The 12836-nt window shown below is 36.8% G+C and overlaps 1 protein-coding gene across 3 annotated transcripts in view; it reads right to left on the minus strand.

The window, feature by feature from the left end:
- Ctnna3 (catenin alpha 3) overlaps positions 1 to 12836 on the minus strand; it is a 1740232-nt gene that overhangs the window by 1659092 nt on the left and 68304 nt on the right. For 2 of the 3 annotated variants that reach the window (XM_074078977.1, XM_074078976.1), the window contains exon 3: positions 2278 to 2470. The exons of the other annotated variant lie outside the window; for it this stretch is intronic. In XM_074078977.1, the coding sequence (XP_073935078.1) occupies positions 2278 to 2470 (193 nt within the window). The remainder of the gene's footprint in view (positions 1 to 2277; positions 2471 to 12836) is intronic. 3 annotated transcript variants of the gene reach the window in all.

The raw sequence follows: 12836 nt of genomic DNA on the forward strand, positions 1-12836 counted from the left end.
ACCTGTACACCCATGTTTATTGCAGCACTATTCACAATAGCCAACTTATGGAAACAGCCAAGATGCCCCACCACCGATGAATGGATTAAGAAAATGTGGTATCTATACACAATGGAATTTTATGCAGCCATGAAGAACAATGAAATGTTATCATTTGCTGGTAAATGGATGGAATTGGAGAACATCATCTGAGTGAGGTTAGCCTGGCCCAAATGACCAAAAATCGTATGTTCTCCCTCTTATGTGGACATTAGATCAATGGCAAACACAACAATGGGATTGGACTTTGAGCACATGATAAAAGCGAGAGCACACAAGGGAGGGGTGAGGATAGGTAAGACACCTAAAAAACAAGCTAGCATTTGTTGCCCTTAACGCAGAGAAACTAAAGAAGATACCTTAAAAGCAACTGAGGCCAATAGGAAAAGGAGACCAGGAACTAGAGAAAAGGTGAGATCAAAAAGAATTAACCTAGAAGGTAACACCCACGCACAGGAAATTACTGTGAGTCAACTCCCTGTATAGCTATCCTTATCTCAACCAGCAAAAACCCTTGGTCCTTCCTATTATGGCTTATACTCTCTCTTCAACAAAATTAGAAATAAGGGCAAAATAGTTTCTGCTGGGTATTGAGAGGGTGGGGGGTAGAGGGAGGGGGCGGAGTGGGTGGTAAGGGAGGGGGTGGGGGCACGGGGGAGAAATGACCCAAGCTTTGTATGCACATATGAATAATAAAATAATTTAAAAAAAAAAAAGAGACCCTGCCATTTGCCACAATGTAAACTTGAAGGACATGATGCTAAGTGAAATAAGCCAGACACAGAAAGGAAAATATCACATGACTTCACTTACATGTAGAATCTAAAAAAAGAGGAAGAGAGAAGTCAGATATACAGAAATACAAAATGAAACAGTTTTTCCCAGGAGTTAGAGGGGAAAATGGGAGGAAATGGGGAGCTGTAGATCAAAGGATAGAAAGCAGATATGTAGGATGAACAAGTCCAGAGAGCTAATGCACACCATGAAGACTCTAGCTATATGGCATTCAGGAATTTGGCTACATTTGTACACTTTAGCTATTACCACCAAAAAAGTTGAGGACCTGGAGGACTAAGTTAAACGATGGATGTGTTAATTTGTTTCACTATAGTAACCATTTTCTATCTATATGAATCCCATGATGTCATATTGTATACCTTAAATGTACACAATAAAATTTATTTCAAAAAAATATATAATTAGGCTGGAGGTATGGCTCAAATGATAGGGTATCTGCCTAACAAGCACTGGGCCCTGCATTCAACACCAGTACCACCAAAAAGATATAAAAATTATATCACAAATAATCCCCTGTCTCATAAATTTGATCCAAAGTTTACTGTAGCTAGTATTTTCATTTTAGAATTAGAAAAGGCTTTACTTTCTGATTTTTTTTGAGACAAGATCTCACTATGTAGCCCGGTCTGGTCTCAAATTCTCCTACCTGTACCTCTGGAGTGCTGGGATTGGAGGCATGAACCACCACAGCCTGCCCTGACTTTCCAATTTTCTTAGTTATGCTGGGTGTTGGAGAAAAGAAGTATTTGGATATCCCAATCATTTTTCCTGAATTCAATTTTCTTTATCCTCCCAAAATAATTACCTGCAGCAAGCTGATGTACACAAAATCATTCCATTGACCCAAAGACACTGAACAGTTCTTTTAAAAATATTCTACAGATGAGATTTACATTCATTAGGAAATTGTTGCATTATCATAAGTAAAGACATCAAAAGATGAAATATATGCTTTTATTATGTAATATTAACAAAGCAGCAACAGAGATTACGCATAGTTTATGCAAGGCACTAAAAAAATTTTTAGTAAATCTAAACCTCCAGAAAATTGAAAAATAAAAAAATGTACTTATTGAGGCAGTCAAATCTGAAATTTCTATCTCCCAACTGCTTATGAGGAAGTTTATAATTTATGTATGTATGGGCAAATATGTCTTTAGCCTCATTAGCTTTCCCTTGGTTTATTGTGGGTGAGTTATGGCGTGGATGGAGGTGGGCAGCTGTCTGCAGGGACTGAATAGCTAAAGGAAAGAGCCAGGACTGGGACTCTGAGCCTCGGAGCTGTCTAATGAGCCGCTCTACCTCCCACAGCTCAGTTTCACAGCTCTGTGAAAGACTAATAAACTCAAGCCAACAAAAACAAAACACTCACAGATCTAAGCGAGTAACTAACACCCTAAAGAAATGCACTCTGCTCCTGTCCAGGCCTAGCGCACTCACTCTCTTTGCGAACCTCCGCCAGCGCAGCGGCCAACTCTGCCCGTAACACGGTGGCTTCCTGGGCGATCTTCTCTCCCTTGTCTAACAGGTCGCAAGTTGCCTCCTCCACGGACGCTAGGAGGACTCTGGCTCTCTTTGAACGTCCTTTTTTCCTGCTGGAAGGATTCTGGGGACAATTTACAAGTGTAGTAACCTAAAATTGGAAAAACACAAGTCGTTCATTAGACAGCTGAAGTATCACAGTAAGATGATTCACTCCCGGTACTGTGGGGGCATCCCCAGATGTCAAGGCGTAGCACCAAGGGCAGCACAATCAGCCACCAGAGTCCCCAACTAAAGAGTGGAAGGAAAGGAGAGCTATGACTATTAAACCTCACCAGGTTTTGTATTGGAAGAATGCTTGAGATGTCTGTGTTGTTTTAATTATAGAAACTTCATATGAAAAAATATACAGATGTTTAATGAAGCTGTCAAAATGAGAAATACGGGAAATCATATCTCAGAATTATCGAATTATAAAATAAAATTTTTATTACTTTATAGCCAACAATCTATATTAAGAAGGAAGCAAAAATAATCACAATTAAGTTGGTATTAGTGTATTTAGGCTAAGAATAGAGATTATTAATATTGGGTAGGAGGAATACCCTTAAGCATACCAAGCTTAAGGGTATTTATTAAGCTTACTTCCTTATCCTTTGTAACCTCTCTAATTTGTCTCCTGTACCCTTCCCTACTTCACTGGGCCCCTGCAACAGGTCCCTTTCAAAGTCCCCTATCAAGAGGCCTTACCTGACCACTTCTATCTCCACCTTCTCCCACTCTATCCCTTCAACCCAATTTGTTTCTCAAAACACAGAGCCTTGAGGTATACACCATTAAAATATAAGAAATTTATATTTGTTAATTATACCTTAATAAACCTGGGGAAAGAAATAAAGCTTAACAAAATAAAGGAAAAAATTTATGATCAGAGCATTGTTTGGAAATGAAAATTAAGAATACTAAATTACTTTTGAAAAATATCCATTGCATCCATTTCTTAATTAAACCTTGGATCCCAGTAGCAAATTTTGGATAAAAAATTCATAAGAAAAGCTTGAAAATCCCCATCCCGGAGAAAGAGATAGAGTAAAAAACCTTATATTCAATATTTAAACTAGAAAATCTGGAACTTCTACTGAAATCCAAGGATCCAGTGACAAGCTGGTAAGGTGATGGCTATGTTAAATTAAGTGGACTGAATCTTTCTCCAGTGATCAAAACATCACTGCACCCAGATCTATACACATCATTTGTCAGTTAAAAAGAAATAAATAAATCTTTTAAAAGGAAAAAGAAAGCAAGGCTCCTGCATTCCATCAAGTAGCTGAGACATATGCTAACCATGCAGTCTTCTCCTGCAGGCCCTCCCTCCTCTGCAGCACCCAGAGACTTTGCTTATTGGTTGTTAATGGAGCATTAGACATTTGTTTACTTGAATATTTGGACCCCTTGTTTAGCTAAGAACTTATAAGCTATCAGGGAAATATGTGGATGAAAATAAATTTTGTCTGGCCTTCTATTCTCATCTCCTTGTCTAATGACCTTCTGTTTTATTCTAATTTGCTTTATTACCAAGGTGATCATCCAGAGTGGAATGTTTGTGGAAAGTCTTTGTTTCCTTGCTTAGACAATAAGAATAATCACACTTTCTATAAGATTTTGTGAAGGTTAAATAAGGTCAAGTAGGTTTTTTTAATGCATAACATGACACAAATATTGGTTTTCATTTCATATGTATTTTCTAGTCCATTCTCCATAGGGATACAGAAAGTGGGTTATGAGAATCCTTCAAAGGTATTCTTTCTGGGCCTAGTCTTGCTCCTGGACTCTCCATTTTAAATGTTATGAAGGCAGTTAACAAAGCTCACTCTACATGCCTAACAAGCAACTAAATAGGATCATGTGTCTTTATATCATGGGTCATATAAAGATGATAATAAACCTGATTTATCACACGGGCATTCACAAACTCCAAACAGCAAATATCTCATTATTGGCACTCTCATTTATATAGAGTTAAAAGATATTTGTCCAGATTAAGACAAATTAAACCTTTCCTCTAAAATGAAAAGTATCATTGTCTGAAATGTTCCTTCGGAATGTATTTTAAGTACCACAATTCATACTGCTTCCCACAGCACATTCTCCTCTATTGTTCGGATCCTCCATGCACCAAATGTTTTCTGCAGAATAGCCTGGGCTTTGAAATTAAAATGAGCATTCCAGAAATGCTTTGTTCCTTATAATAAATGCCAGAGAAGAAGAAATGTGAAAAGAACATTGTATAACAACATTATGCTTCCATTTTTGAAAAATACAATTGTAACTTGTAAGTTATTCATTTGTATAAGTTGTTTGAACCTAAATCTTCTTTTTAAGTACCCCCAATACAGTTATTTAATATTGACTACAGTCAAGTGACATTTTCAATGATTCATTTTATTTCATAAAGTAAATATGTCTTGGCAAAAGAAAACTGAACTTTTTTTCTTTCACCCTACTCACCTAAAAGATATAACCTACTCCCGTCAGTGAGTACGACTCACTATGGTAGCAGATGAGTTTCACCAAGGAGGTGGGGATGCCTGTTATTTGAAATGGTCTCCCATCTCTGAAAGAATACCAACCAACACCAGTAAAATAAGCTTTCTGATTCTTCTGTAAAATAATTCCTGTTTCCTCATTTTTGTTTTCAGTACAAAATGAGTTCTGTTTTTATGAGGAACTCAAAACTTGAGTTGGAACTTGCAGCAGAAAAAATGCTAAGACAGAATCCAAAGTAATGTTTTACTAACTTTACATTTTCTCACTAATATATAACTTTCCCCTTTCCCTTTTTCAGAACTTAGAGTTCCTTTTAATAGGGAAAAATCCCCAGGACTGTAGTTCTAGAGAGCTTGGGTTTGCTCAATTTCCTTTAGTCTGTAAATCTGTACTAGCCTTCAAAGACACAAAGGTACAGTCGGAATTACATATGTACACGTATGAAAATATCATAATTGAAACCCATTATTTTGTACAATTAACATATACTAAGAAGAATAAAAAGATATAAGAAGAAGTTTCCCATTGAAATGGTCTAAAATTAAAGGTTTCAAGTCATATGAAAAGAAGAAATTCCCACTTTATTGATTCTGCAAACTTAAAATTCCATAAACCAGGTGTTTTTTAAATCATGTATAATATTTATATGTTCAAATTTAGAGTACAAAAACAAAGGTTTTCTAATCTTTCCTAACTCAGGTGTGCTTCTCTAGATGCTCCAGAGTCACTGACAACTGAATTGATATGCTTAGTGAACCTGTCCTTCAACTGTCCTTGTCTGGAGCCACACAAGCACACAATGGGAGCAGTGCAGAATATGACAGAGGCTGGGATTTACTTTTGTTTGTTGCATCAGCACAATAATTGCTTTAGCATCTCAGACACTAGTTTTGTGGTAAGTTTTCAATGGCAGCTCAGGTACACATTTATATTCTATGACCATGTTCTTTCCCAATCTAACTACAATTTTTTCTTTTAATTTTACTATCTTGTGATATTAAAAACCCATGTTAACAGCTTTATCTTTCTTGCTTATGAGTGAAACCCTTTGATTTTAACCTTCCTTCAATAGCTCACAGGAGCCTTCAGGGCTACTTTGCTCCTTTCATTTAATTTTAATTTATGAAATAAAACATATGACATTTTAGCCATGTTAATTAGCTAAAACTTCATCAAGGATTGAAAGAAATTACAAGAATAGAAAAATAAAACTCTGCAGATAAATAAAACCAGTGATCTTTCAAAGTAAAAGATATTACTCAGTCTTAGAGAAAGAGAGGGAGACCCTTCTTCAAGCCATTGATAATTCCTTATCCCCTACCAAAAACACCCTACTTACTTAAAAGTACTAAGGAACATTGAAGGGCAAATTCATACCTCTAATTTAACATTCAACAGTCCTCCCTCCCCCAAAATCAGTCACAAATTTCTTTTACTTCATTTCAAGCCAATAAACATGTGTTGTGCTCAAAACAATACCCTAGGCATTTAGGAAATAAAAATGAGTAAGCTGCAGGATGGTGATAAGAGAAATACACAACTGGCTGCAACATAAAGAGCAGAATTCTAACTACTTATACTGTATGATACAAGTTCTGCAAAGATTGCAAACATTCACAAGGATTAAGCAGGCCTTTCAGATCAGATATTTTCCTACCAGGAGAAATAGAAGCAAGGGTGAACCAGGTGAAGAACTTGTGACTGGAGTTCTAGGCCAAAGGTCCAACTCTGGAGAAGTCCCAAGAAATTAAGTATGGCCTCTTACTACAGAAATCAAATGAAAAACCAATGCTGGGAAGGCAGGAAAGAAAATTTTAATCAATATGGCCACTTTGGGAAGAGAGAGGAGGTAAAATATGTCAACCCATCTTTAGGGGTCCTGACACCAGTTTTAGGATTAAACAGAGGAAGAATTGGAGCAAGGGGCAAAAGGCTTATGTAATTAAGTGGCCTTGGTCAAACTGTGATCTGATTGATCACTATTTCAGTTCTAGTCCTGCACGGTGACTCCTGAGAAATCTTTGCTTGAGGGAACAATCTAGTTCCCATGAGATGATTGTTCCTGTTTTAAGGAGGCAGACTCAGTTTCCATCATGGGATAACTACTCCTGCTTGGGCGGGGAAACAGTCTCATCATGGGGTGATCTGTCTGTGAATACAGGTTTAGGGCAATTGGTGGAGACTTTCAGGTACCTTTCCAGGGGTCTGGAACAGACAGTAAAATGGCTCTGTTACCCTTATCTTGAGGTCTTCAGTCTTAAAGAGATTATATAGATTAAGTAAATTTGGGACTTACCAGCCTGTATCACTAGCTAAAAGATCATTCTGGATCCTCTGTGGAGAATAGATGAGGAGAGGCAGGGGTGGGATAAAAGTATAAGGAATGGAAGAAGGAAAAGCAGTTAAAGGTGCCCAGTTGGGCTATTGCAGTAGCCCAAGTGGAGACCACACTGCCTTGCTCCAGAGAGCAGTGAGAATTTACAAATTTTTGTATATTCTGAAGTGAGTCAATAGGCTTTGCTGATAGATTGGGTATGGGTTATGAAAATATAGATATATTGTCAACAATGGCTGTATGGCATATGGTTTGAGCAATGGGATGTATGAAGATAATATTTACTTAGATAAAGAAATTAAGGAGAGCAAAGAGGAAGAAGAATCAAGAGTTGAACATTTCCAGGTGTTGGTAGCATGTGTGTATAATCCCAGCACTCAGGAGGCAAGGAGAGCCTGAGTTCAATACCAACCTGGGCTGCATAGCAAGACCCTGTCTCAAAAAAAGAAAAGAAAAGAAAGAGTTGAGTGTTGCACATGTTCAGTTTGCCTATTAGAGTTGCTAAATTAGAGACTATTATACAATTCTGGAGCTCAGACAGATAAGGGCTGGAGATCAGTTTCTCATAGCTTACATTTTCAATTTAGTTATTCACATCAGTAGTTTTACTGATCTTACTAAAATGTCAAATATAGTTGGAAGCAGTATTTCTAATTAAAAATTGGATGAGTGCTCCTAAAAACAAAGCATAGCTGGAAAAGTAGTAATGGGACTAAGTTTGGGGCAGCCCAACATTTAGAGGTAGTATTTATCAGGAAACCCAACCATTAATCTATTAACCCTGGAATGTGGCTTTTGCCACTTCAAATGTAACTATTATTTAGAAAAGATGCCTGTTTTATACTGAGTAAAAATTCAGAGCAAATTCAGTTTTTTTTAAAATAATGTTAACTCTCCTTCTCTACAAACATTTCCAAAAATAAAAAAGAAAACGATCAATATATTGAATTAAGCAAACCAAGAAGAAATTATATTCATGCTGCTATTTATGCCTAAATCAAGCAGTAATCATTCTGGCAAATCAGTAACCAATACTTCATAGTAAAGTACTGATTTAAAGAAGTATCAAACAAGAAAAATCAAAAGGACAACTCTTCTCCATCAATAGTCAATCATTGTATGGGTGAAGGAAACAAAGTAAGAAGTGAAAAATGCAGTCAGACCAGTACTAATGCTGAAATAAAGGATAGGTTGACCTCACATGCAGCAGCTCATACATGTTCACATGAACCCGTGGTCTACCTAGCCCAGCATCTCACTTTCAGTAGTAACTGGTGATAAAACATAACTTCCTAATTCCATGTCCCATATTTATTAAATAATAATTTATAACTCTGTCAACCATCAAATTGGATAAACTATTCCAATATTATTTGCCAACACAAATTTATGAAACTCTTTCTGCACTTCACTTCTACTATCTTTTCCAAATTCTATCTAATTTAGACCGTGAGACTTTTTCTTGTTCTCTTCTAACACAAAACTCCATTTTATTGAATTTATCTGGAATATAATTTCTTTCATATTATATGCATGTGTTCATCAAGTATGAATGAGAAAGACAGTAAATATTTTTTTTCTTTTATTATTCATATGTGCATACAAGGCTTGGTTCATTTTTCCCCCCTGCCCCCACCCCCTCCCTTACCACCCACTCCACCCACTCCCGCTCCCCCCCCCTCAATACCCAGCAGAAACTATTTTCCCCTTATCTCTAATTTTGTTGTAGAGACAGTATAAGCATTAATAGGAAGGAACAAGGGGTTTTGCTGGTTGAGATAAGGATAGCTATACAGGGCATTGACTCACATTGATTTCCTGTGCGTGGGTGTTACCTTCTAGGTTAATTCTTTTTGATCTAACCTTTTCTCTAGTACCTGTTCCCCTTTTCCTATTGGCCTCAGTTGCTTTTAAGGTATCTGCTTTAGTTTCTCTGCATTAAGGGCAACAAATGCCAGCTAGTTTTTTAGGTGTCTTACCTATCCTCACCCCTCCCTTGTGTGCTCTCGCGTTTATCATGTGCTCATAGTCCAATCCACTTGTTGTGTTTGCCCTTGATCTAATGTCCACATATGAGGGAGAACATACGATTTTTGGTCTTTTGAGCCAGGCTAACCTCACTCAGAATGATGTTCTCCAGTTCCATCCATTTACCAGTGAATGATAACATTTCGTTCTTCTTCATGGCTGCATAGAATTCCATTGTGTATAGATACCACATTTTCTTAATCCATTCGTCTGTGCTGGGGCATCTTGGCTGTTTCCATAACTTGGCTATTGTGAATAGTGCCGCAATAAACATGGATGTGCAGGTGCCTCTGGAGTAACAGTCTTTTGGGTATATCCCCAAGAGTGGTATTACTGGATCAAATGGTAGATCGATGTCCAGCTTTTTAAGTAGCCTCCAAATTTTTTTCCAGAGTGGTTGTACTAGTTTACATTCCCACCAACAGTGTAAGAGGGTTCCTTTTTCCCCGCATCCTCGCCAACACCTGTTGTTGGCGGTGTTGCTGATGATGGCTATTCTAACAGGGGTGAGGTGGAATCTTAGTGTAGTTTTAATTTGCATTTCCTTTATTGCTAGAGATGGTGAGCATTTTTTCATGTGTTTTCTGGCCATTTGAATTTCTTGTTTTGAGAAAGTTCTGTTTAGTTCACTTGCCCATTTCTTTATTGGTTCATTAGTTTTGGGAGAATTTAGTTTTTTAAGTTCCCTGTATATTCTGGTTATCAGTCCTTTGTCTGATGTATAATTGGCAAATATTTTCTCCCACTCTGTGGGTGTTCTCTTCAGTTTAGAGACCATTTCTTTTGATGAACAGAAGCTTTTTAGTTTTATGAGGTCCCATTTATCTATGCTATCTCTTAGTTGCTGTGCTGCTGGGGTTTCATTGAGAAAGTTCTTACCTATACCTACTAACTCCAGAGTATTTCCTACTCTTTCTTGTATCAACTTAAGAGTTTGTGGTCTGATATTAAGATCCTTGATCCATTTTGAGTTAATCTTGGTATAGGGTGATATACGTGGATCTAGTTTCAGTTTTTTGCAGACTGCTAACCAGTTTTCCCAGCAGTTTTTGTTGAAGAGGCTGCTATTTCTCCATTGTATATTTTTAGCTCCTTTGTCAAAGATAAGTTGCTCATAGTTGTGTGGCTTCATATCTGGATCCTCTATTCTGTTCCACTGGTCTTCATGTCTGTTTTTGTGCCAGTACCATGCTGTTTTTATTGTTATTGCTTTGTAATATAGTTTGAAGTCAGGTATTGTGATACCTCCTGCATTGTTCTTTTGACTGAGTATTGCCTTGGCTATTCGTGGCCTCTTGTGTTTCCATATAAATTTAACAGTAGATTTTTCAATCTCTTTAATGAATGTCATTGGAATTTTGATGGGAATTGCATTAAACATGTAGATTACTTTGGGGAGTATCGACATTTTTACTATGTTGATTCTACCAATCCATGAGCATGGGAGATCTCTCCACTTTCTATAGTCTTCCTCAATCTCTTTCTTCAGAAGTGTATAGTTTTCCTTGTAGAGGTCTTTCACATCTTTTGTTAGGTTTACACCTAGGTATTTGATTTTTTTTGAGGCTATTGTAAATGGAATTGTTTTCATACATTCTTTTTCCGTTTGCTCATTGTTAGTGTATAGAAATGCTAATGATTTTTCTATGTTGATTTTATATCCTGCTACCTTGCTATAGCTATTGATGATGTCTAGAAGCTTCTGAGTAGAGTTTTTTGGGTCTTTAAGGTATAGGATCATGTCGTCTGCAAATAGGGATATTTTGACAGTTTCTTTACCTATTTGTATTCCTTTTATTCCTTCTTCTTGCCTAATTGCTCTGGCTAGGAATTCCAGTACTATGTTGAATAGGAGTGGAGATAGTGGGCATCCTTGTCTGGTTCCTGATTTTAGAGGGAATGGTTTTAATTTTTCTCCGTTAAGTATAATGCTGGCTGTAGGTTTGTCATATATAGCTTTTATAATGTTGAGGAACTTTCCTTCTATTCCTAGTTTTCTTAGAGCTTTTATCATGAAATGATGTTGGATCTTATCAAAGGCTTTTTCTGCATCTATTGAGATGATCAAGTGGTTTTTGTCTTTGCTTCTGTTAATGTGGTTTATTACGTTTATTGATTTTCGTATGTTGAACCACCCCTGCATCCCTGGGATGAGGCCTACCTGGTCGTGGTGAATAATCTTTTTGATGTGTTGCTGAATTCGATTTGCCATTATTTTGTTGAGGATTTTTGCATCAATGTTCATTAGGGAGATTGGCCTATAGTTCTCCTTTTTGGAGGTGTCTTTGCCTGGTTTTGGGATAAGTGTAATAGTGGCTTCATAAAATGTGTTTGGCAGTTTTCCTTCCCTTTCTATTTCGTGGAACAGTTTAAGGAGTGTTGGTATCAGTTCTTCTTTAAAGGTCTGATAGAATTCAGCAGAGAATCCATCAGGTCCTGGACTTTTCTTTTTGGGGAGACTCTTGATTGCTACTTCAATTTCATTCTGTGTTATAGGTCTATTCAGGTGATTAATTTCCTCTTGGTTCAGTTTTGGATGATCATATGTATCTAGAAATCTGTCCATTTCTTTTAGATTTTCAAATTTATTTGAATATAGGTTCTCAAAGTAGTCTTTGATGATTTCCTGGACTTCCATGGTGTTTGTTGTTATCTCCCCTTTTGCATTCCTGATTCTACTAATTTGGGTTTTTTCTCTCCTCATTTTAGTCAGGTTTGCCAGGGGTCTATCGATCTTGTTTATTTTTTCAAAGAACCAACTTTTTGTTTCATTAATTCTTTGTATGGTTTTTTTGGTTTCTATTTCGTTGATTTCAGCTCTTATTTTTATTATTTCTCTCCTTCTATTTGTTTTGGGATTTGCTTGTTCTTGTTTTTCTAGGAGTTTGAGATGTATCATTAGGTCATTGATTTGGGATCTTTCAAACTTTTTAATATATGCACTCATGGCTATAAACTTTCCTCTCAAGACTGCCTTAGCTGTGTCCCATAGGTTCCGGTAGGTTGTGTTTTCATTTTCATTGACTTCCAGGAACATTTTAATTTCCTCTTTTATTGCATCGATGATCCATTCTTCATTAAGTAATGAGTTATTTAGTTTCCAGCTGTTTGCATGTTTTTTGTCTTTACTTTTGTTGTTGAGTTCTACTTTTACTGCATTGTGGTCAGATAGTATGCATGGTATTATTTCTATTTTCTTATATTTGCTGAGGCTTGCTTTGTGCCCTAGGATATGATCTATTTTGGAGAAGGTTCCATGGGCTGCTGAGAAGAATGTATATTGTGTAGAGGTTGGATGAAATGTTCTGTAGACATCTACTAGGTCCACTTGATCTATTGCATATTTTAGATCTTGGATTTCTTTATTGAGTTTTTGTTTGGATGACCTATCTATTGATGATAATGGAGTGTTAAAGTCTCCCACAACCACTGTGTTGGCGTTTATATATGCTTTTAGGTCTTTCAGGGTATGTTTGATGAAATTGGGTGCGTTGACATTGGGTGCGTACAGATTGATGATTATTATTTCCTTTTGGTCTATTTCCCCTTTTATTAGTATGGAATGTCCTTCTTTATCTCGTTTGATCAATGTAGGTTTGAAGTCTAC

The sequence above is a fragment of the Castor canadensis genome, chromosome 7 (genome assembly GCF_047511655.1).
Source record: "Castor canadensis chromosome 7, mCasCan1.hap1v2, whole genome shotgun sequence".
NCBI classification, from domain to species: Eukaryota; Metazoa; Chordata; class Mammalia; order Rodentia; family Castoridae; genus Castor; species Castor canadensis.